At 38.3% G+C, this 25666-nt stretch overlaps 2 protein-coding genes across 8 annotated transcripts in view; one reads left to right on the top strand and one right to left on the bottom strand.

Annotated features, from left to right (window-relative positions):
- Positions 1–3311, top strand: part of clockb (clock circadian regulator b) — a 17656-nt gene extending 14345 nt beyond the window's left edge. For 6 of the 7 annotated variants that reach the window (XM_024289401.2, XM_024289395.2, XM_024289400.2 and 3 more), the window contains one exon: positions 503–811. In XM_024289401.2, the coding sequence (XP_024145169.1) occupies positions 503–811 (309 nt within the window). Of the gene's footprint in view, positions 1–502 lie in introns of all 7 variants that reach the window. The other variant, XM_024289398.2, reaches the window with a different exon arrangement.
- Positions 1979–24250, bottom strand: kitb (KIT proto-oncogene, receptor tyrosine kinase b). Its single transcript, XM_024289394.2, has 21 exons — positions 23976–24250; positions 20725–21000; positions 20368–20652; positions 17100–17239; positions 15310–15478; positions 13652–13841; positions 13452–13567; positions 13186–13300; positions 12559–12746; positions 11985–12091; positions 11141–11267; positions 9668–9772; positions 9461–9571; positions 8391–8529; positions 8252–8316; positions 8062–8153; positions 6333–6455; positions 6054–6165; positions 5738–5837; positions 4661–4766; positions 1979–4593 (listed from the first exon to the last, which is right to left on the bottom strand). The coding sequence occupies exons 1-21, from the start codon at positions 24028–24030 to the stop codon at positions 4450–4452; spliced, it is 2865 nt and encodes a 954-aa protein (XP_024145162.1). The 5' UTR covers positions 24031–24250; the 3' UTR covers positions 1979–4449.
- Positions 24251–25666: the final 1416 nt, after the last annotated feature.

The raw sequence follows: 25666 nt of genomic DNA on the forward strand, positions 1-25666 counted from the left end.
ATTTTCTACTCTAATTTACTTTAATTTATTTTGTTTGATGTATTTCATTCTATTCTGTTCTTATTTATTTTATTTTATTCTGTGTTGTTTTATTTTATTCTATTTTATTTTTTTAGATTCTATTTTGTTCTTTTGTATTTTATTTTATTTCAGTCTCTTCTGATATATTTTATTTAATTCTATTCTGTTCTATTTTGTTTTTTCATTCTATTTTGTACTTTTTTTTTATTTTTCTCTATTATATTTAATTCTATTATTTTTTTCTATTCTGTTCTATTTTATTTATTTTACTTAAGTATTCTTTTTTATTCTATTCTTCTTTATTTTATTCTATTCTGTTCCATTTTATTTATGTATTCTGTTTTATTCCATTTTTATCTTTTTCTATTTTATTCTATTTTGTTTTACTCTGTTTAAGGGAAAACATTTTTTTATAAAATGTTTGTGAAAAAGTTTTCCTTTTAAAAATCTAAATCTAATGTGTTTTTGTTTTTGTCATCAGGGCACTCGTCTTCTCCACAGTAACCAGTCTGCACAGCTGATCCTCCAGGCAGCTTTCCCACTCCAACAACAAGGAACTTTCGCCCAGGCCGCTCTTCCTCAGCAGCAACAGCAAGTACAACAACAACAACAACAGCAGCAGCAACAACAACAACAACAGCAACAAAGACAACAACAGCAGCAACAGCAAAGGCAACAGCAGCAGCAGTCTCACCACCAGAGGCACCAGCAGCAGCTGAAACCACAGCCTCAGAAACAGCAGAAGGCCTCGTCATCGCACCGGCCCGACAGCGTCAACAACCAGCAGTGAAACCTGGAGGCGGAAGAGCAAAGCTGGGAAATAGGAACTCTAATCAAATTGCTGCAATCATTGGTTTTGGTTTTGTGGCTGTCTCACTCCCCCGCCCCCTTTCCAAAAGCTTCTCCTCGTGTTCCACTGAATGAAATAAATCCTTCATAGGAAAGTTAGTGAGTCCACTCACCAAAGACTGTCGCCGTGGATACAGGACGGAAATAACAACCCAACTTTCACCGGATGCAGGAAAAACAAAGATCAATGCATCTAATTGGAACAGTACGACCGCCTCTTCACGTGGGTGTTTTAACCAGGACTGAACATGTACAGATTTACTGTATGATAGAAAAGAAAACTTGTAAATATCCATTATAGCCTAACAAAAAATGTAGTATTTTATATGATTGCATGGAAAAAAATAACTGTAAGCTTTTATTAGTCAATTTGAAATATGAATTTTTACTTTTAAGTGTTTTCTGGTCAAAGACGGAACAGTGACGTGTTCTCGAAGGCCTTCTGTCCCTTCTCTAAAAAAAAGAAAAAAAATTCTCCAGGCTTTAAAAGATTTCTCATTGTGTTGAAGAAAAAAACTTTTAGGCTTGTGGAAGCTTTGAAACACTGTGTCTCCAAGACAAAAATTGATCTTTTAACTTTGTAATTAGAAGAAGTATATTTAGATTCCAGTCAAACTGAATTCTTTGCAGGATGATTACTGTACGTGTAACGGGTTAAGTAATTCCAAGTGCCAATAACAGAGTGAATTATGTTTTTTTTTTCTTTTCATTTCAAGCAACTTATTCAAAGGCGTATATATTTTCCAGTAAGATGTTACCCCGTAAGGTTATTACATGTGTATATAATAGGGTTTATTTTTTAACAGTTGGAGAGCCCTATATATATAAATATAAATATATATATAAACGAGATGTATCCTCAACCTCCTGAAAACGTTAGCACTTAATTTGGTTGTGTACAGTTAATCACTGTCGAGACCTAGTTGTTTGTGACCAGTGGTGTGAGTCTGTGTTTTCTGAGAGTACAATCCCGGTGTGCATGAGAGAGCATGAGCTTGGCTTTGGTTTTTGTGTGAGTTTCACGGCCCCTCGTGTCTTTAGAGTATTTGACTTAGTAAAAGGGTTTGAAGTTTTGGACGGTACTCGTTCACTCAGGAATGTGGAAGGGTTTTTTTTTTTTGCTTCTGCCTCAGAAAAAGGTTTAAGACGGTGATGCTGCAAAGACGACGTTTAAAAATTCGACCCACATTTCAGAAAGTTCCTCTGTCGGTCAAAAAAAAATAAGATGAGGAGATTCGTTCGAGGAAGTATCCTCTGCAAAAGTTGAAATGAATTCCGACCCGACTCGAACAGCGAGTCTTGGTTTGTGCCTCATGTTGTAAATTTTTTTTTTCGCTACAGAAACCGTCATGCAGTGCAGCTCGCTCGTCTCAGATCTGCGTTTAAAGACAGAAAAAGATCTTGGCTCAGTCTGCGTCCGACACTGTTAAGCCATATCAAACAGAAAAGCCTTGGGTTTAGAGGCAATAGTTGGCAAAGGAGCATTTTATTTAGAATGTGTTGTTTTTTTCCCCCTAAAGCTGGCGTGTGTGGGCGCTTGTGTGAGTGTAGCATCTCGTTTCCTTGATCCTACTTCTTGTATCACTCGGGAGGTCAGTATTGGCTTCCCGTGGCGATAGCCAATCAGTTCTTGCGTTGCAGTATAAAGAAAATTGTTTTGTTTTTAAAAAGAAACGTCCTCTGGTTGAGCTCGGTATTGTGCAGGCTTGCGTGTGGGACAGCTCCAGCTATAAATATGTGTGTGTGAGACTGTATGCATGGTAACTGTCACTGTATCCCATTATATTTTCATATGTAAACATGGTTTGTGAATGAAAATGGATGGATGTAATGTGGATGGGTGCACTGATATGACTTTTTAGGCTGAAGAGAGTAGTGTTTTACAAAGATGAACTGCTAACCCTTCTGAGTAAAAAATAAATGTAGACAGTTCTTCTGAGAGGCATGTCCTCAAACAAGCTATCGTAATAGACTTTCCTTTACAGCAGGCCTTCCACTCACCCGAAAGCAAAACTAGAACATCTAGTTTGTATTTGAAGCACCTTTTTTGTTTATTTTTGTTTTTTAAAGAGAGGAGCTGAAATGTTTATGGTTTTTGTCACTGACGCAGCCCAAAGAATGTAAAGGTGTCAAGAGTTGAATGGATGTTGAAACAGTTTATGAAGGAAAAAAGAGGGGTGTCAAAAGGTTATTCATCACAAATTTCATTTTGCTATTTGATGACTTTTTGAAGAGTTCTGTAAAAAAGAAAAAAAAGGAATGTTCCACTATTACAGATTTTTTTTTTTTTAACAGGTGTTTGTTTTCTGATTGGAAGAAATCAAATTTAACAGTGGCGCCCCCTTTCTGCACTTCTACGCAGATACACCGATTACTTTCCCGACACACTTAAAAAAATCTAGCATACTGTACACTCACTCAAAGCTAAAAAAAAAAAAAAAGAGAAAATCACCAGTATTCAGTGTAAAACGGTGCTATGCTTACCTGAACTGTATGTATCCTTTCTGCTCTTGAACTGTGGCCCTTTATCTGCCCCAAAAGTCACATGTAATATTTTGAAGAAAGTTGTTTGCAGTCACTATAACAGCTCCCCCACCTTTTACGTGTCCTTTCTTGGTCAATTTGAAAATAAAAACTGTTGCAAATACTAAAAAAAAAAGTCCTTCCTTTTTCTTTTATGCAGCAAGGACAAAAAAATTAAAAAATTAGGTCCCAACTTCACAGGTACTTTATTACAAGTCAAGGAACCGTATAAAAACTCGGAAGGACCTCAAAGCCGCAGTGTTGAGGCTTAACACCATCACAAACGAACAAATCCCATGTGAAAAGAAAACAAAAACTAAAGGCACGTCTCTATTGTATTTACATTGCATTCATTTGGACAACACAAAGCACACGTTTACTCCTAAAACTATGTTTCGCCTTAAAAGAACATTTTTCAAAATAAAATACAATGCACAGATGGGGAATCGGATGATGCTTGTGGCTTATTTTTTGATTTCTAGAGAGCACAAACTTGAACATTATTGCAAATATTTTTTCAGAAAATTAAAAGAATATTTAAAAAAAAGCCAAAATAATTTATGTAAAATGGGAAAAACCATCTAAGAAGTCTCATAGTCACAGCATCCTTGTATTCCTCAGCCACATTACCTCCACAGACACATATACTGTATTTATTTGGTTGTGTATTTACATGCACTTGCAGGCTTTGTGTTGTTCGGAGCATCTTAGAATGCGATGAGCCTGAACTCCTCCCAGCTGCTGATGGATGCTGATGGCTGGTTAGTGCTGCTTTACATAGACATGCACCAGAAATATCTACCGTTACGATAAACACATCGATGGGAAGAGGAGTTTGCGAGCCCACAGCAGACAGGAATATGTACAGAGAGTCTGAGAGACGGGGTTGCCAGAATTTGGCACCTTCTTTTAAAGATGAAGTTGCCCCATCACTGACTCCTGCTTTCGCTTGATGACAGATGGCCTCATCTCCCAGCAGCGCTCTTCAAGAGGAAGTAGAGGAAATGGAGTGGATAAGAGAGGTGGCAGAGGCTGCATGTGTGACGTAGGAGGTGTTCAGACGTAGTCCAGGAAAACATCTGCTGTGCTCTGGAGTAAAGGCTGGGTCGGGGCTGTTGTGCTGCAGACTGAGCTTAACCTCTGTGACAGCGCCCTCTGCTGCTCAGGAGCCCCGGGAGTGTTACTCAGAGTCAGGTACACCTTCAGAGAAACAGATGTCTTAGTCTTTTAAGAAAAAAAAATACTAAGAAAGTATCTTTCTGCTTACGTTCTTGGTATTCTCTGACAGCAGCAGTTCAGTTCTTTCCACCAGTTTTCTGAAGGACGGCCTCTTCAGAGGGTCGTGGTTCCAGCAGGACAGCATCATGTCGTACCTAAATGCACCACATCATCAGTTAGAGTCATGTTAAGATAATAAATAATCAGATTCCTTGTAAAAGAAGGTCCATAAAACAATGCCCAATCTTATTTTTTTAAGAAAATGATTTAATAAAAATCAAACAAAAAAAATTACTATTTTTCTACTAAAAAGATTTGAACAACAATTCATATTTTAAAGGTGTTTAAATCCCAGGTCAAGATGTTTTATTCAGGAGATCTTTTAGTTGATTTTAGTCCTTGTTTTACTATGTTTTATTGTGTTTTAGTTGTTTTATTATTGGTTTTTATTACTTCTCTGTGTTTTGATTTGATTTTTATGCTCATGTTGTAAAGCACTTCGTGATCCTTTCTGGGAAAAGTGCTGTAGAAAAAAAGATATTCTATTCTATTTTAATGGAGGTCAAAGTCTGCCACCTATTAGGTATTTTTGCTCTTTTTGACTGAAATCACGTAATTGAGACATTTTTTGTTGGATCTACTAGTCGTTTAAATGTGTCTGAAATGTCTAAGCTTAAACATAAGCAGACATTCTTTTGAAATTATATTTCATAGAAAGTTTTACATAGGTTTACAATTGAACATAAATTTTTGAAAATATTAGTGGAAGTTTTTAAAATAGTATTTTAAAAAGTTCTAAATTATAAAGTATATGGTATTCAATTACAAAAAAACATTTTTTTTCTTATTTATAATAGAATACAATACAAAATATATATTTATTCTGTTAAAAAAAATCGTATTTTATTTTCCTCAGCTATTGATTGAATGGCAATTAATTATTTTATTCTTTAACTGATCCTTTTGTAACTTTGAAGACTTCTAACATCAAATACCAATTTTTTTTATTATATTTTTCCCCTTTTTTATTTATTATTTTTGCAGATGAAAACAACAATCAGTTACACTTGTAGTTGTATTTTTTGTTATCAAAAACAAATTTTCTGAAACAAAACCGATCACTTACATCTCAACAGGAGCAAACTCGGGTCGGCTCATCCTGTGACCTTCCTGAATCATCCTGTAAAACGCAGAGCCCACCTGCATCCCCGGATACGGGCTATTTCCTGCAACGCCGTCCGACAACACAGAAAATAGTAATGGATTCAAACAGTGCAGCTGGTTTCTCAGTCAATACGACTTGATTGCATTATTAGTTGGTCTAAGTGATGTTTGCTGCTGGGTGAGCGGCATCATCAGAGCATCTAACGAGGCCGTTCACATTGAAGATAGTAATGGCTCAGACATTAGAAAGCAGATGCAGCTTTGACTGGAAATGTTACCCAGAGAGAAGATTTCCCAGAGCAGAATGCCGTACGACCACACATCGCTCTCAAAGGTGTAGACACAGTCGAAAATACTCTCGGGAGACATCCACTTGACCGGCAGACGGGCCTAAAACATGTTTACAACACTTTTAGGTGAGCAATAAAAATTATTTACAGCTTCTAGAATCATCAGCACTTTGACATGACGAAGGAAGTCAAAAAATGAGGACAGAATTAGATTTAAAAAAAAGAGAAATTATGAGGTGAAGGAGGAGGGAAGGACTATCGACTTACGTTTCCCCGGAGAACATAACTGGCGTCAGTGGTGATGTCTCGTGCCAAACCGAAGTCGCAGATCTTCGCCACCCTGCCGTGAGTCAGCAGGATGTTTCTGGCAGCGAGATCCCTGTGGATGCACTGCAAACACAAACAAATGTGGACGTGAGCGCTGACCCTGCGCCAGGCTGCTGCAGCTGTCAAACGCTCTTCCTTACAGTGAAATAAGGCAGGTGAGACTTCTTTTTTTAAGCAGGTTTGTTTGCAAATGAAAGCTGAACCAAACAACAAAGCTTGAAGTAACTAGGACGTCTTTAAACTTGATTTGTGTGTGATTTACAGCAGTGTAAAATGCTTTGGAGTTAGCAGAACTGATGGCTTGTGAAATGCCATCAGACACGCCGTTAATACAATAATGGGAATATAGAAAGCAAGTCAGTTAGGAACTGAAATGTCCACCACGGTCGATTGTTTCTACATGAATTCAGCAGAAATCCAACAGTATCTGTCTGGCCCACTCCAATCCTCATTTGATCTATTCTAAAAGCTTTCCCACAAGTCTTTGAATATATGATTATACATTTTTAGCCAAAATCATGTCATTTTCTGGGACATAGTTTCTGCAGAGCAGCAGGAGTTCATTTAAAATTTACCTCTGAGATGTAGGTGGGACTTTTGGTGTGGAACAACCCCGCCCCCCATCCCTTCCCTACCCATATTTAGCATGATGTGTGTGTGTGTGTGGTGGTAGGGGCATTGTATGGGTTTTATACATATTTTATCTAAAATGTTGCATTTTGTTTTTAAAGTTTGAATATGTTTTTACGTTAAGCACTTTGAGTAACACAAGTTGGAAAAGTGCCATACAAATAACGTTTGATTTGATTTGATTGCTGGTCAAAACATAAATGGTGAGCAATACAAATTCTTTTTTAGACAACATTTTCCTGATTTGCTCCTGATTTATAACAATTTGAATAAATAAATACTCACAAATACAATTTTTAACTGAATTTTCTTTATATATAAAACACCAAAAACACAATTTTCATTGGAGTTGGTCTTTAAGGAGGTCAAAGCTGATACTTTTTATTAGACCCACTGTGCAGGTCATCATCACTAAACGATTACAGCTCGTCACGCCTTTATCTCTCCTTTATCACACCTTGAACTCAGAAGCTAGTAAAACTCAGAGATTATTGCTGTTTGATTGTAGCGCCGCATCATCCACATCAGCTTCACATCAAAGTGCAGATTTCCTAGCATATCGTGGATCAGATTAGTAGTTAGTTTTTAGATGAAATGTTATTGATTAAGTTCCAAGAAGAAGAAGTCACAACAAAAAGTACATCTTTTCAGTATCTAATTCTAGACAGATATTTGATATATAACTACGATTTAAACCACATTTGCCCAAAAATGACCTTAATTTAATGGTCTACTTAAAAGAAGAAACTTTTGAAATGTCATGGGGCTAATTTCTGTGAAAGGAAACACAAGTAGGTTAAACGCCGCCAGTAATCAGAAACTAAATAATGCTGTCAAAAGCACTAAAATGTCGAGAACTTTATTCTCAGGCCCAGTTGAAGCTCTGTTTCTGATTGTAAATGCACCACCAGCTGACAACAGTGCTTTTGCATACATTTTGGCACCGAGCCCCGCCATAATTTATTAACTAGGAGCAGCACTTTAAAATCTCCCCTGTAACCGCTCGATAAATATGGCCGCAGAATGTTTAATGCCTCACGTTCTTGGAAGTAATGTACTCCATTCCTTTGGCGACTTGGTAGGAAAAGCTGAGGAGATCTTCAGCATCCAGAGACAGCTCACTGATATCATCTAGACAGAGATTGTTATGCTTTAGTGACTGAAAGCAGCATTTAAAGTGACTGTGCTTCATTTTTTTGTGTTCGTCGATGAGATGGTGACAGACTTACCCGAGTGCGAGGGTTTTTCTTTGTCAGCGGGACGCATAGGCATGTACCCCGTCCCACTCACATCCCTGCAGACACACACATTCAGTTAATAAAACAAGTCTCTTTGTAATCATAGTTAAGAATACACACACTTAACCACCTTGTTGTCTCCGTCTGGTTGGAGACGTTGCGATAGTAACCATCCCCAACTTGGGAGTTTAGAAAGGACTCTCTTTTTCTTCGCAGGAAGTTGAGCAGGTCGCCATAGCAACAGTACTCTGTGATTACCAAAAGTGGACCTTGCAAAAGAGACAAAAGCATGTACTGGTTTTCATATCACAAAAGCATCATGTGAGAGTTGTAAGAACGCGTGACGAGCATGCACTGGTCAGAGTTTTGATTAAGAGGTCGTCGATGCTTCTGTATTGAATCCTCCACCATATAGTAGTATTGGAAAAACATCTTTTTTGAAAGCCTCACTGACATCCTTCCAATGTTAAGTATGTCATCACAACAACATACTAATGTGAAGCTGCACAGAATCCAATAAAAAATGCTGCAATGCTCAATACTGAGGTCTGAGTAGGCAGATAAATGATAATGATCATCAGTAAGATTATGTCAAGTCATGCTGCATCATGTTTTCACATTGAAGCTGGACAGCATCAGATTTCTATTTACTCAACAAATAAAATATATGAAGGGCTGTCTGAGATTTTTGAAAAGCCTGAAACTCTGTACATCAAAAGGTCAATTGGGTTTGTGCAACCAGTCAAATAAAGATCAACCTTTAGGTTAATACACTGACTGTACATGAGAACTGGACTGAGTGCCTCCTCCTCCCTCACATTCCAAACAGGAAGTACCTGCTGGCTTCTAGTGTCAAAGAACAACAATCTCGCTTTGTGGTCGTACTGGCCAAAACTAATAAAGACAACAATTAAGATCAATGTATGTAGTGTACATTTGGACTGTTTTAAAATATTTTTCTGTCTGTGCGTGTGTGTAAACATTTAAGGTAACCATTTATAGAGGTTTATGTCATCGTTTGCAATATTTTCTTTAATACATTTTCTATTGATTGTGCAGGCCTATCAGCTTACACCTGATTGGTGAGAGTGGTTGCCATAGAAATGTTGACTCAGACCGACTTGGACCAATCAATGCTGACTGACAATTTCTGGCTCCAACATGGCGACATCCCTGTTGCAAAACTGCATCCTTTCTCACCTCCGACTGTGCAGGCTCCCAGCAGGTTAACAATGTTCACGTGGTTTCCAAGGTAGCTGAGAACTTTCAGCTCTGACATCAGAGCCTCCTTCTCCGTGGAATGAGCGTTGGCTAGAAGATCAAAAGATATAAGTAATTGTACTCTTTACATGAAATACTACTCGATCTTTAGTGGAGGCACCAGCAAAGTAACGATAAAACACTCACGCTTTAACATCTTCACAGCCACGGTTGTCACAGTATCTGGAGAACAGAGACCATACGCTGTGGCCCGTACCACCTTTCCAAAAGCACCGGACCCGAGAGTTTTACCTTTGAGTAAACAAACACCAGACTGTTAGGAGTGTCACCGTTGGGGATGCCACAGTTCTTAGTTTAAAACAAAACCATGTGTTATACCATTGAACCAAATCATGGAGTGCATCATTGCGTCCCAACTGCATACTAGTTTATTTATAATGAAGGGGTCAATCATGTGTTGTGTTGAATTTAAGGATTTATTGTTTTATTACATTGCACCAGGATTAAAATGAGCCAGCTGAAAGGTTTTCTTCATTGTTACTTGCTTATTAGCAAATTTCAAAAAACATTTTTTTTATTATTTGTTTTTGTTGTTTTATAATCATATACCCAACCAAAACCATGACCCAAAAATCGAGGTTTGAAATGGAATTATGGGGAACTTGAATTTTTGCTTTCATAGTCACCATGTGCTCTTGCTAACAATGAAGGGCCTAAATCATGCTATTCTAAGCTTTTCAGTGTAAACTAAATCTATCACCTATTGCACACTAAATAATTATTTTTTTAATGAAATATGAATTATTTTCGTAAGCTTCTTTTCCTAATCGGAAGTAAGATCTCCGAAGCCCCGCCTTCCAGTCCTTGTAGGTGTTGTTCATTTGTATTTAGAAGACAAATACAGCTTTAGGGGTGTTTTTTGTGAGGAATCAACTTTACAATACACTTTAAAACTTTAAAAATGTTATTTTGCATAGTATAGGTCCTTTAAAATTAGGTTATATGAAATACAAACCACCCTTTCCCTGTGAAGGTGTCTCAAAAGTGTAACTTTTATTTTTCTAGCATGACTCTAATCTTATATTCAGACCAGGCAGAATTACAGTTTACAGCTTTGTGAACATTCAAGTCACTGCCAGAGTCAAGTCTCGGATTGGTCAAAGTTATTGAAGTTCAAGCAGGCGAAAGTTCAGCTGGTTGAACTTTCAGTGTGCGTGGCCCGGTTTGTATAGAGCCCGAGAACGGACTTAAAAGTTTGCGTACCGGTATTTACACGGACTTTCCATTGAAATTGGCTGCTTGAACGCTAGTTGCCTTGACCGGTGTGAATGTAGCACTTCAGTAGAAGCTCATCAGCTAGCTGGCATGGTGGTGGACTGTTGATGGTTTGGGCCTGAGCACCTTGGACGTTAGGTGAACATTTTTCTGTCAATCAAAGTCTGTCAAATACAAAGCCTACCAGCCACACAGGTTAAGTTGTGTTCCTATGCAAAAGCTAGCATACAACCCCCATTGTTTTCAACAACATTCCTGATCATAAACCTAAAAAAACTAACTGTTTTCCTGAACTGGTCAACAAGTTAAACTTATGAGGTATTTGTTGAAACGGTGCATATCTTAACCACATGACTGAAAACAATAATACAAATACAGTCATACCAAAGCGGAGCTTCTGCCGGGGAAACTCCCATTTGATGTCATACGGAAGCTGGAGGGGGTCAATATAAATGTAGTTGTTTCCATTGATGCTCTCTATGACCTTCCACTGGATCTGAAACTTTGGTTTCTGTTACAGTTCAGAAAAAGACATTTTTGTTAGACAACTTTCAGCACATTTCTGTGTTTTTAAATATACTAGTGAAGCTAAAAAAAAAAGTTTTTTAATAGCTTTTAACATTTTTGCAATTTATTTGATTCATTCTACTAAAGTCATCTCTGTGTTTTGATTTTTTTTTCTGGAGAGAAAGTCACCCAAATCAATTCACCTGAAATACCAGTCTGCGTCTAGACTTTGCCCTTAGGATGCCACTGCAGATGCACACATTAGTGCTCAAGGAGTCTGACTCATCAGAGTGCAATTGGAGCAGCATGCTCAGGGGAATGAATTCATGTCTAAAGACGTGAGCGGGCTGTCAAAAATTCTTTAACTGCACCATCCTGAATGGTTGATTCACTCCGTTGAAATTAATTAAGGACACATTCATGATCATTAAAAGGAAATACTATTTTTTTGCAGAGAACTGGTATGGTGCGCTGACAGACAGCTGCTTCTGACTGAAAAATGTGTTATTAGCAAAACTGAATGGGCCTTTTGCCAGGAGCTTTTTCAGATATTTCCATTTTTTATCATAGAAACCCTATATCAGCGCTGATCAATGGGCTTTATTTAACATTGATGTCTATAAACTGATTTGCGGGTTTGAATGCGATTTACAGCGATAAATGTAAGATTTACGTCTCTGCAGCCGCTGGGGTGTACTTGCAGATGCTTTTCGGCTCTTACCTGCATGTATTTATAGAGCAGAACCACCAGAGTGAGGCTGAGGAAGGCGCCTGTGGCCATCATGCCAATCAGAACGGGTGTGAAGAGTTTATGAGGGACGACTCGCTCTGTGACACACACGGATCACATTTCAGTTGAAACAGGTCTTAAGAGCCAACTTTACTGACAGTTACGCAAACATTTATGGCAAACGCGGGTCTCTTCATTCTAATCCGTAACCTACACTCAACGTTTAATACCATATTAGGCTGTCAAATAACCCAAACACACAATAAAACACACATCCTCTTAACCCACCGTTACAACAGACAGCTGCAGCAGTGGTGTTTGTTTGTGTGACACGGATTAGCGGGTCGACGCCGTGTAATCCCAGCCTGCACAGTCAGCATACACTAATCTCTTATTCAATCTGTATTCAGTAACCCCACACCTGGCCTCTTCAGAGAAAAAAAGGTCAATGGGTTTGTGTATCTGTATGCATGGCCTTTCAGCGTCATCACGAACGCTGGATTAATCCCCACCTTTCAGATTATGTAGTATTGCTGAGCATATGTAAAGTGCTCTTCTCCCTCACCGCTGATAGAGAACAGCGTGTAGGCCTCGTCTCCATCTGTGTACGCCACACACTCCAGGGTGTGGTACTGAGCATGCTCCTTGGTGACATTCAGCCGGCTCTCCACCTCACTTCTGCCGAAGGCTGACTCTGTCAGCAGGTAAACCTCCGGGGTTTCCCATTGGGTCGCATTGGGCAGTTGTGAGCACCTGTTGATGAAGACTTTTATTTTACGTTTTATAAACTTTTTTTTTTTTCAAGCCTACATTTGAAACAAATGATATTAAATTTGTCATGGTTATTATATTTCTTACAAGATAAAAACAGAATATAGAGAATATATATATCGTCATTAAGGTTATTATTCTATTATAAAGCAAATATTAGGTTAAAAATATTTGCAACTAAAATCGATTAACTACATTAATTAATTAATCACTGGTCACGATTAATTAATTGGACAAAAAATGAATCGCATGACAGCACTAGCATATTTATAATCTTTTTTTAACATAAATATTCTGGTCAGTACTTCAACATACACGTCTGAAAGAAACTAACAACCAAAGACATCTGAGCTTCAGTTGATGTTTAAGTGCCTTTTCTGGTGGGAGCAACATCTAATAGGATCAGAATATCACCGCATACCTGACATGGGGTCGCTCGCAGAAGTACCAGCTGATTTTAGGAACTGGATAACCTGCAGCAGTACATCGCACCTGTCCGTCAACAGGCCCCTTTTGGCCAATGATGACAGGCTTACCTTATGGAGAAAAAGACAGATGCTTTCTTTGGATGCTTGGATAAACATATCAAGTTATAACTTTTTTTTATATTTGCTTTTCTAACAAGTATCAAAAAATATAATACATAGATACAGTTTGTAAGACTAATTTGCTTCGTGCAATACTTACTGCTGACATAGACGTGAATTGAGAGAGCGACAGATGCATCTTCGTGCCGGGCTGAGAATGTATAGATCCCGCCCTCTGAACCGAGAACCCTCACAAGTCTCAGCACACTGATGTATCTGGTGAGGTGAACAAACTGTCTTCAACGTCTGTGCACAGATGGCCGCTCGCTGCCGAGCTGCGAGGCTGTGAGCTCGCTGTACCTGTAGTTGTGGCGATGGAGCGTAATAACGTGCTCCGTGGTGTTGAGGAGGCGTTTGCCCTGGTAAGACCAGGACCAGGAGTGCGGTGGAGGGTAGGCTTCAAATTCTACCATCAAGTTCAGGGTTTCTCCTTCCTTAACATACTTCTGGACAGGGTTTGGCTCTTCAACGGTGGTAATGAACCCCTCATCTTAAAAAAATTGAAACAAAAAACACTTTAAGAACAAGAGTACAAATAACTAATATATAAGTATATGTCATGCACTAAAGGCCGTGTCACACTGCCGCCACAAACAATTTATGCTAGGATTGTGCCAAAATATCGATACTGCCATATATTTAGTCCTGCAATTGATTCTTGATGTGTTCTCACCAAGTATCAATCTTTTATGTTTGTTTGAAAAGGCTGTAAAATGTTATATTCCTCATCCTGTGGTGAGATGTTCTTTTGGAGGTAGATGCGTATCTTACACAGTGTGTACTGTGTATGACTTTTGTGAAATGCACACAAATTTGGACTTTCCTCGACTCCTCCACGCATTTCTAACAGACGCATATACCAACTTTTATATCATGTACACGACGCACATATTACGTTAAAATTATGTAACTGACGCACAAATCACTAATGAATTGCATATAAACAGCACAAAAATCACACACTGTTCATGCATGAATTGCATATGGTATGACAGGTATTTTAATCAGCTGAGTTGGAGTCTCCCCCTCCCACCGTTCAGCCCTTCCAGGAGCAGACGAAAAATCTGCGAGAAGGGCCCGGCGATCCAGAGTCTCATCAGCGCCCCCTGGGCCCTTCAAATGTAACCAATTCAAATTTTATTTATAAAAGCACTTATCACGCTTTGCTCTGGTTGAAGCGTTTTACATCCTCCCCAGGTCTCCCCAGTTGCGGCTTACGCAGCGCCATTTTTTCATTTGCTTCTGATTTTCAACAATTTGAATATAGAAATATTCTGAAATACAATTTTAATCTTAATTTTCGTACTATATGTCCTCCATCATCAAAGAAATGCAACAAGAATGTTAAAAACACGATTTTCATTGAAGGCGGTCTTAAATGTCAACCTTAATTCTTCAGCATATTCACAATATGCCTCCAACTTTCATTTTCAGTGAGATCCACAACACATATGCTCACATACGCATGAACTTAAAGTGATCATTGTTAATAGAAACCCTAACAACTTTGGAATAAACTAGAAAAGGGCAAATATTGATGACCCTGCAGAAACACTTCAAAGTCTTATAACAAAATTGGATGAAAACAATCTGACCTGCATGTCGATTTAAATGTAACAGTATCAAATTCCATGTGAGTATCAGATTTTTTGGCTGTACTGTGGTGTAGTGGTTAGCAGTAACAGAGAGAAGGCCCTGGTTTAAATCCCAGCTGGGACTTTTCTGGACTTTTTTACATGTGTGGGTTTTCTCCAGGCTCTCCGGTTTCCCCCGTCAATTCAAGAACATGCTTTATAAGTTAATTACTGGTCCAGGGTGTATCCTGCCTTCACCTAACAGAAGCTGGGATAGGCTCCAGCAGCAGAATGACCCCGAATAGGGTTTCAGAAGATGGATGGATGAATGGATAGATATCAGATTTTTAGAGCCATGCAGACAGGCTGAGTGTTAACACTTACTGCGGACGTCTAGCTGCAGCGCTGCATCACTGTCGCCTCTTTCGTTGCGGGCGTAGCAGCGGTAAGTGCCAGAATCTGAATGGCGGACAGTTCTGATGAAGAGCGAGGTGGAGCATTGATAACCCCGGGAGCCGGACAGCATGTGCAAGGTCTGGGATTTTTCAGGATGCTGTAAATCATCAGAGAAACAGATTTTAGACAAACAAGAGCAGAGAACTACACACAGATAAAGTATTTTCAATTAAACTAAATACGATGGATATTCAAGTCCTTTTAACATAACTAGAGCTTTATGACACTAAAACCGTCACATTGGAGCTCAAGATTTAAAAAAACAAAGGTTATTATTATTTTTTCTCTTAACCCTTAAATGGGGTTCAAGTCACATTGACATTTTATTTTTATCCTCTATAAATAACTAGCTACTGACTGAAAACTTGCTTTATTAAAAAAAAAAAAAAACTGCAACAAAAAATGTAGATTTTATGTGTTGAATTAACCCTACACAATTATTTTCTACAAGGGATGTCCATTCTGGATCACTTTGAGCTAAACTGCAATACAAGGGCTAATTTTTAGACTATACAAATTACATGCAGTATTTATTTTCATTATATTATTATTATATAGCTTCAGATTAGAAAACAAATTTCCACTGTCCACCAAATGAGGCCCAACAGAGAAGCATAACTAAGACAGAACGGCTGCAAAACAGAACTATTTGGAAATAATGGAAATTAAATTGAATTTCCTAGATGCTTTGTGACATTTAAATCTCGAATAATGCTGCATTGTTTGAAAGGAAGCCAGTTAATATTAGTGAGTTTACAGTGGCTGAGACCTACCATGGCAGCAAAAGAATAGTACAGTATCTGTGCAAACAAAAAAAGATCTCTGCAAATAAAAGAAACGCTAGAAATAACAAGAAACACTGCTGCAAATAAGAGACACGGTGATGCAAATGAAAATAAATTATGCTGCAAATTTTTAAAAAAGCTGCACATGAAAAAGAGACACTGGAATTGAATTATTGGGGATAAAATATTAAAGTATTAAAAAGCACACGTAGTGACATTGAACACTAACTCGTTCGTTTTCCAATTTGTACAATCCCAGATAATCCACTTCCTTTGTGGCTTTTTTATTTGCAACATGCTTTTGTTTTATTTTATTTGCAGCAGCCTTTTCTTTATTTGCAAGGTTTCTTTTTATTTCTTTTTCTTTGCAGCAAAGTTTCTTTCATTTGCTGCTGCATGTCTTTTTATTTGCTGCAGTGTTTCTTTTTATTTCTTGTATTTGCAACATTTTTTTCTCTTTGCAGCAGTTTTTTCTTTTCATTTGCTGCAGCGTTTCTTTCTATTTGTTGCATTTGTTGTAATTGTAACATCATTTTTTTATTTACACAAGTGTTTCTTTTATTTACAGCAGAATTTATTTTATTTGCAGTTGCATTTCTTTAATTAGTGGCAACATTTATTTTCTTTGCAGCAGAGTTTCTTGTTATTTGCTGCAGCATTTCTTCTATTTGCAACATAATTTCAGCCACCATAGTTAGTAGGTAATTTAAACATATTTCTGTTTTATGTGTTGGCCTATTGCCCAAAGTTTAGGACCATAAATACAGACATAGCAGCAAATAAAATAAATACATGACCCAAAAAGTAAAATACTTCTGCACAGCATGTTTTCAAATCCTAACAATCTGTTTGAAAGGTTATAGTAACACAAAATCAACAAACAGGAAAGACTGCCCTTTCAGATTAAAGAACTGCAAATAAGATTCATCTCACCACAGCTGAAGGGTAGTCCCACTTAAGGCTAATATCCGGGTTGACATTGGTGGTGTTGCAGGTAAGCTTAAACGGCTCTCCTGCCTTCAGAATGACCAGGTCTTTGTGGGACAGAGAGATGACTGGGCTCAGCTCAGGCACTGGATCAAGGGGACACAAACCCATAATCAGAGGTGTATTTACTGAGGTCACCTTAAAGCATCAGCTTAACTTGTGTTTTCTCCTCCTTTGGTCAATTTTACCATCATGTTTTTTAACGCACTTCAAGTCTTTAGATATATAATTGCATTTCCTTTAAAACTTACATTACTGTAACTTTATTTTTCGTGCTTTTCCATTTTTTCATACATCAAGATAAATGACCCTCAAGCGGGTGTGACCCACGGCTAGCACTCACATGACGATGCTTACGTGGTCAGAGCACGCACTTTCAAGCACTTGTGTTTGCATAAAAGACATGACTAATATGTAACAGAAAATGCCTTTTAAAGAGTCTCTCCAGGTGCTGTTTGCTCTGCTGTAATCCTGTTTGACTCAAACACTGCCTTCGCGCTCCGTTGCATTGCCTTGTTCACTGACGGATTCTAATCTTCTCTTCTTCTTTTCATCAGTTATCCTCTACAGAGATAACAATCTGGGTCAAAAGAAAATTTGCATAAATTTGAGAGAAGGTGAGCACTACCAACTTCTGACTATTATGCTATTCTGAACACACCAATGAATAATTCCCTAATTCGAGTCTTGAAGTTGAGTCAGAAACTTGACATAAAATCTTCTCCTAACTTAAGTTTGAAGGTTAACAAGTGAAACTGTAAAGAAATATGTTTGTCTTGACGTGTTTCTAAAATGATGAAGTAGTTTATCACTGAGATCTACAGAAAGAAAAATGACAAACTGAATCCCAATTCTACAGCTTCTGCCTACCCCTCCCTAGGGGCATTACAAGCTTTTGTGGTGTCCGAAATTGTTGTTTTACGGGGTAAGGGACGAATCACTGTGTATCCCTCCGCCAGTACTGTGATCCATATCACGCTTTGCTGGGGAGGAGAAATGCATTTCTTCATGTCGGTGTTCTCTAAAGGACAGTTTCTATCATAATGTAAGTACAGATTGTTTGTTTTAGCATGACTTTTTAAAGTTATAACTATTGATGACGGCAATGAGGGCATCATCAATAGCTGACGTTTTATGCTAACTTAACATCAAGTTAGCACAAAATGCTAGCTTGTGCACACAAGATACTAATTTGAGAGAACAAAAGGATAACTTGAAGGAACAAAATGCTAATTGGTTGGCAGATGCTAATTTGAGGGGGAAAAAATGCTAACTCATGTGCACAAATTGCTAATTTTAGGGAGTAAATGCTAATTTGTGCATACAAAATCCGAATTTGAGGAAACAAAATGCTAACTTGTGCGCACAAAATGTTAATTTGTGGACTCAAAATGCTTACTCGTGTGCACAAGATACTAACTTGCGCACACAAAATGCTAATTTAAGGGAACAAGAAACTAATTTGTGCACACAAAATGCTAATTTGAGAGAAAAATGGCAAACTTGTACACACAGATAGTTAACTTGTGCGCTCAAGATGCTAAATTGCATACACAAGATGCTAACTCATTCAAACAAGATACGAACTTGTGCACACAAAATGCTAATTTGTACACAAAATATTCTAACTTCTGTGCACCTACACTAATTTGTGTGCACAAAATGCTAATACCAGGAAGCAATCTTATTTTTCAATGTCGTGTCTAGGGCTGTATAGCCAACATTTGGCCTTGAGTAAGAAAACAGTGGCACAAAAAGAACCAGAAACTCTTGTAGATATCATTTAGGACTGACAAATCTATTATTTATTTATTTAGATCAGTAGTCTCTGTAATAGTAGTCTCTGCTGTACCACTTCTTAGATGGAGTAACACCACGACTATTTTTGAACGTCCCTCAGAAGTGCGCCTTGGCTGCTATAGACAAAAGAGTCATTATTCATTCCCAAATTTATATTTAAACCAGGCAGGAGTGTGTGCAGTTTGTGTTTTTCAAGCTAAAACAAAGATTGTCTTTGTTTTTTAAAACTTGATTGAAGATGGATTTGTGACCTAAAAGCTGGATTTGGCAAAAAGCTGCTTCTTAAACTGTGAAGTGTCTTCTCTGTAGCCAGGAGACTGCTGAAAAAACTGAGCGTGTCACATCTGTGTTTGTAACGAACATAGAATGCATAGTTACATGTATAACAAAATGACATTGTGGGAAATAAGTGTGCTTTTTTTTAAAAAAAAATGTTATATTGACTCTTAAATACCCCAGGGCTATGACTAATATCTGTAGCTAAAGACAGCAATCACAGTCATTGTACCTGTCTAAGCAAATAAAGAACTGCACGGCAAACAAACACTTTCCTGTTCATTTTTATGATGCTAAAATTTTCCTACTGGCAATACGTTTCTGCACATTGTTTCTGTGCAGAAATACTGCATTGGATCCATTGACTGTATATGAAAACTGGACTGAGTTACTTTCCCTCTCATGTTCTAAACAGGAAGTACTATCCCAGATAGACAAAATCCCAAAGACTTCTATTGAGACTTTAACAGCTGTTACTCAGTAGCATTCTTGATCTGCTTCCTTTATTTTAACATTTTCTTGCTAACACAAATTTTTGTACATGACATTTTTTCTGTAGTGAAAATTATTCAAGTTATAAACTGACCAATCAGATGGCTCATTAAAAGTAGGTTGTCTCACAGGTTTGATTGACAGATTTTGCATTTAAGTGATGGTGGAATGGAATTCCATAAAAGCTCTCCTGATTGTTTAGAGTGGTTGCCATGGAAATGGTACGCTTTGAACCAATCAAAGCGTACAGGCGATTAATGGTTCCAACACCTATATCACAAAAAAACTGTGAATAAATTGACTTCATTTCAATGGGTGACATCACACTCATTCTGTCCAGTTCTCATATACAGTCAGTCGTTTTAAAATCAATAAAATTTGTGATTTGAAAGGATCCGTTAATAGGATTTTTGAACCAAAGTCTTTAAATGTTGCAGGTATAAAGGTGTGTTGAATTTGAATTAGATATACTTTAAATATAATGTAGTTTTAACAGTAAATACATGATTCTTTAGTACTCATTGTCAGCAAAATGCTCAGACAGTAAATTGTTTTGGATAAATACTGTTAGTTTCTTTGTGGTTATTGTTGTGTCTGTTTTCACGTTGACCCAACATGAAAAATGAAGGACTTTTCTAGCACTCACCCAGTCGAACATCCACAGTGTACTGGATTGATTTGAACGTGCGTCCGTCCAGACGCCCCACACAAACGTAGCAGCCCTCATACTCTTTCCTAGCGTTACTGATGACGATGCCTTGCTGCAGGTTGCTGCGGTACCTCAAACCCGACGGCAGAGGCTGTTTGTCACACATCTCCAAAGTCAGGTTCCTGACCTCGGGGTCGGTCACGAGACAGGGGATGATGCAGTTCTCGCCAGCTCGCACCAGGATGCTACTCACCATGGAGCGCTGGAACGCATTGTGAGGGTCTGAGGAGGGGACATGGACAGAAGGAATAAAAATCTGAGTCTTCACAAATAAGCCTCTGACTGTCAGCCCACCTTTTATGTAGACATATATGGTGCTGCGCTCCAACGTTTTGTTGTTGACACACACATAGCGGCCCATGTGGTAGCCCTGCACCTCTGCCACCCGGACAAACGCCAGTCTGCCCTCCTCCACCTCGCCCTCCAGCCTGCGGGCCTTCTCCTTTTCCCACTTCAGTGTGGCTGGGACATCAGACATTGTGGCATTGTCATGGCAATGCAGCTCCAGCTTCCCTCCTTTGGGAACCACTAAATGAGGCCCACTGGGGGAGATCACAGGTTTGCACCACACTGGAAAACAGAAGGACAGAAATGTGGTTGATGCACACAGGATGGGGCTTTGGAAACCTGCTGCAATGAGTTTTTGTATATTTCCAAGCATAAGATGGAACCAATACATTTTCTTGAAGACGTGTTCATTACAGACTTTGAATTGATTTTTAAAAAATAAATTTCAGCAGCTTTAAAACTTGGATAAAACATTTATTACAAACATGTTTCAGAGGAGAGACAGTGAATATATTGGTAGAAGGATGCTGAATCTAGAGCTGCCAGGCAAGAGGTCTAGAGGAAGACCAAAGAGGAGGTTTATGGATGCAGTGAATGAAGACATGAAGGTGGCTGGTGGAGGATCCCGAAGACAGGCTTAGATGGAGGAAACTGATTTGCTGTGGCAACCCCTGAAGGGAAAAGCCAAAAGGAAAAGAAGAAGAAGATGTTTCAAGAAAAAAAAAGAGCAAAAAACAGATTGAAATTAAATTTAAAAAGAAAACTAAAACTTAGCATCTGTGATGTCCACAAACATATTTAAAGTCCCACTCCAATCCTGTTTGATCTATTTTAACTTCCGTGCTCTTCTATGGGGTCCAGATGACCCCACCCTTACATTGATGTGTGATTCCTCCCATGACAAAGGTGGACAGGATTTTATGTTTGCTACAAACACCAGTGAAGATAAATAATATTTGGTCCAGATGACCCACTTTTAATGTAAACATACCTAGGATAGCACAAGGGTTACAAGCATTCCCAATGGTCTTTTAATCAAGATTTTGTTGTTTTTAGCCACAAAAAAAACAGTCTACACTGTAAAAAATATATTGTAAATATAAAAGAACTTGCAGCTGCAGTTGCCTGGATTTAACTGCAAAACATAAGGTGTTACTTTAAACAAAATTACAGTTAAAAAAGTTGCTCTTTTTTACAGTTCGTTTAGGATAATATTCCTATTTTTTTACAGTACATAACAATGTATTTACCCTTAAAAAGTACAGTCTAACAATGTAAAATTAGCAAAGACATACATTGATTGGCAGATGAGGTTGCCAGAATTGTACCATAAAATACACAGTGGTACCTTTTTTTTTAAAATCATATTACGGTTACTCAAAATTATTGTTATTGTTATATTTTACAGTTGAAAATTGTATCATAATTTTACTGCAGGAACATCAAATATATCTCATAAAAATTACAATGTCAGTCTAGAAAATTAACAAAGACGTACATTCCTTTTTACGGTAAAAAACTGGCAGCTGAGGTTGCCAGGATTTTACTGTAAAAACAACACTGTAAACTTTGTTATTGTAACCTTAGAGTATTTTGATGACATACTTTCTGCAGTAGTTCTTTAGTAATTTGCTTTTCAGTTGTGGGTGGGACTGTTGGTAAGAGAGCCCGTCCTCCTTTCCCAGCATGCATCGGTTTACCTCCTTCTAGCTTACAGTCCCAACCAAACGTAAATGGTGGAACTGATAATGAAACTGGAAATAGTAAATAAATATTTTACAGTTTTGGAGCTTACACCTATGAGCTTTTTTCAATGACATTTTTTTTTTGTCTGCTCTTGATTCACAGCGATTTGAGGAAAGAAATACTCAGAAATGCAGCTTTGAGCTTGATTTTCATTATAAATGTCCTCCATCATTTGAAAAATGCCACAAGAACATGTTGAAAACACATAAAAACACAATTTTCAGAGAAGTGGGTCTTTAAAAAGGAACGAAAAGAGCTGATAAAACTTTTTTTTTCAAGTCTCTTTGATTCTTTTTGTTTTTATTTGGCAGCATTTACTGTTAATTACTTACAGCCATTCAAAAAGGATATAATTAAATTATGTATGGGTAAAATGTGTTATATTCACATGCGTGTGTTTGTTTATAACCATACAAATATTTTATTTAGGATGTTTTTTGTTCATGTTGGGAATTCTTGACAGATCAGATTTTTTTTTTTTTTTTGTCCATCTCTCAAAACCAAACAGCGTCAGGGGTTTAATGTGATGGTTTAAGAAGATGATGCTATCATTGGCACTCTCCCCCTCAGGACAATCTGCCTTTCAAACCACCACTTCTCAGCTGAACGATCAATAATTATGAGCAGTCCAGGAGCTGAGTAATCACAGTACTGGACCCCCCACCAAACCCCTCCATTCCCTTCAGATGAGTAAATGAACCCAACATTTCAATTTCGGTTTGACTCCCCCCTTAAGGGCCAGCTCTTTACAAGATTTCACATGATAAGCAGCATTTCAAAAACAAGATTTTCATGTGACTCTCCTGCCTGCAGGCAACAGAGCAGGGCCCAGAGAGCAGGGGGGCAGAAGCATCTGGATGCTCCGAACATCAACAGAGGATCTGTGTTTGAGTTTCCTAATACTTGGAGCAAATGGTGCTGGAGAAAAGTTCACAGTTTCAAAACGTGACGCCACTCCACACAAAACTTCATGGACAACAAAGGAACATCTCCATTTGCGTTTTTGCGCATGAATCAAAAGTAGGGGCTCCTGTTTCTTTTGTCTGACACCTCATGTGTGTGTGTGAGTGGGGAGGGGAGGTAGGTAGGCAAAAGTCACACGCACAAGCTTCACCTGCACTGCGCGCGCACGCGATTGAGAGGACGTCATAACACCTGTTGCCAGTTGGTTACGCAATGGAGCCTGGGTATGAATTATGGCGCAAAACGGGACACATTCATAGAACTGCAGCTTCCATAAATAGCGTTTTTACGGAGAAATACAATAATATTCTCACTAAAATCTTAATTTTGGGCTTTGGTTTCGTAATTAAACCGCGTCAAAAGTGCTTCAAACCATCTCAGACTGTGAGAGACAATGAAAATAGTGCGAAAACAGTATCAAAAACCAAAAAGATGGTAAAATAAAAAGATAAATCTTTTATAAACATTCAATTAGGTAATGAAAAAAATATGGAAAAACAGTAAACAGTAGAATTGTGTCGGAGCATCCAAACATGTGGATGTCTTACCTGTCGGCGTCGAAACTATCAGTAAAGAGGCACAAATAATCCAGTCTCTCCACATTGTTGTTGTTTATTTACTCCCCTTTGAGCACTTCAAGCGCAGAGACAAACATCCCGTGTTCAGGAACGGCTCCCATCCAGCAGAATAACAAGCGAAGTCGACGCGCGCGCACAGCGATCCCGCACAGCTCCGAGTCCTCCAGGATGCCACCGCCGCGTAAAGACGCAGCGTCTCTTCTCTCACCTCCTCTCCGCTCTGGATGCTTGCCACTCCTCTCTGTCCCGCATTGGCTGGAAGGCTGCCAAGGCGGTGAGTCGGTTATTACCAGGAAACAAAAACAGACTTTTATTCTTTTTTGTCTTTTGCATAGTAAATTTTAGTGGATCTGTCCACATATACTTCCTCTGACATACATAAATGGGTGCCTGTTCTTTTTCTTATTTTTTTAACTGTTAGTGTTCATCACAAACACAAGTGAGATGTGTTTAAGCGCCAGCCTCCTCACATTTCCTGATCTCGACATGTGGTGAGGATGACAGTTCTCCCTTGTTGGCAGGAGTCTCCCTGCAGGAGCTCATTCAGTTTGAGATGCGCTTCATAGTCTCACATTTCTCTAATCAACATTAGGCTGCCGTCTTCTCACTTCCCTACTGATTTAATCAGCCTTATGCCATCGAAGTCAGTCATCCTTCATAATGCAGAGGTATGCGGGGAGGCTTTGGGTGAATTGGATAAGAGAAGCTCAAAAGTCAGGGTGAGCACACAAACATGTCCTACAAATATCTCTTTTTGAGGTATTTTTTCTATTAATAAATCAGGTAGATTTGTGTGTTTTTATCTTTTACTTTTGGCAAAAAAATATATCAAAATTCTGTTTTTCTTTTTTTTAATTTGCATTTTCACTTAATTGTATCCTTATTTTTTCTTTTTATATGCTTCACAGTAGTCCTGGACGACGAGGATCATATTGTTTTTCCATTTTTTTTTCTTTCTTACTGCGCCTTTGAGTGAAAAATTTCCCCCCCACAACATTCTCAGAAACTTATCAAAATTTTCACTCACTTAATACTCAATGTTGTTGTTCACGTTTTCCCTTCAGGGGTCGGTACAGCAAATCAACTTTCACTAAATTGGCAGAGAGTTTTAGGCCGGATGCTTTTCCTGACACAACCCTGTTTTTCATCCGGGATGAAGACTGGCAGGGAGACCCAGGCGGCTACAAAAATAAAATAAGATAAAATAAAATGAAATACAATGAAATAAAATAAAATTAGGGTTCAATTCTGAGGATGTCCAATGAGCTTCATCCAGTGTGGGTTGTTGGGCAAAACCCTTTACTGTCTAACTATGCACCCATACTGGAGCCTAAGTCCGGGTTTCCCTGTGCCGGTCCCCAGCCTGAATAAAACACAGGGTTTTGTCAGAAAGGGAATTCGGCATAAACATTTCTGCCAAACCACCTGTGCAAATCAGTGAAACACATTTCTGACCATTATTTTGACCATCATTTTTAGTAGTTGGTCTACTGGTTATAATCACTTTGGTTATTCTTGGACTTAATGGACTTCTGAAAGATCACATAATCAAAGAATTGTTGATTTGCATCATAAAGTCCAAACAGTGAGCGCAATTCAAATCTGAAATCATAAAATTTAAGGATAATCCATCAAAATGATCTGAGGTTCACACAATTTAT

Source organism: Oryzias melastigma, linkage group LG1 (assembly GCF_002922805.2).
Source record: "Oryzias melastigma strain HK-1 linkage group LG1, ASM292280v2, whole genome shotgun sequence".
In the NCBI taxonomy this organism is placed as follows: Eukaryota; Metazoa; Chordata; class Actinopteri; order Beloniformes; family Adrianichthyidae; genus Oryzias; species Oryzias melastigma.

Coding starts and splice junctions, on each gene's coding strand:
- kitb (XM_024289394.2), bottom strand. CDS start 24,030: ATGTGGAGAGACTGGATTATTTGTGCCTCTTTACTGATAGTTTCGACG. Junction 6,456..8,061: donor AGTACATTACTTCCAAGAAC/GTGAGGCATTAA, acceptor TTGTGTTTGCAG/TGCATCCACAGGGATCTCGC. Junction 5,838..6,053: donor CTGGGAAATCTTCTCTCTGG/GTAACATTTCCA, acceptor ACGGCGTTGCAG/GAAATAGCCCGTATCCGGGG.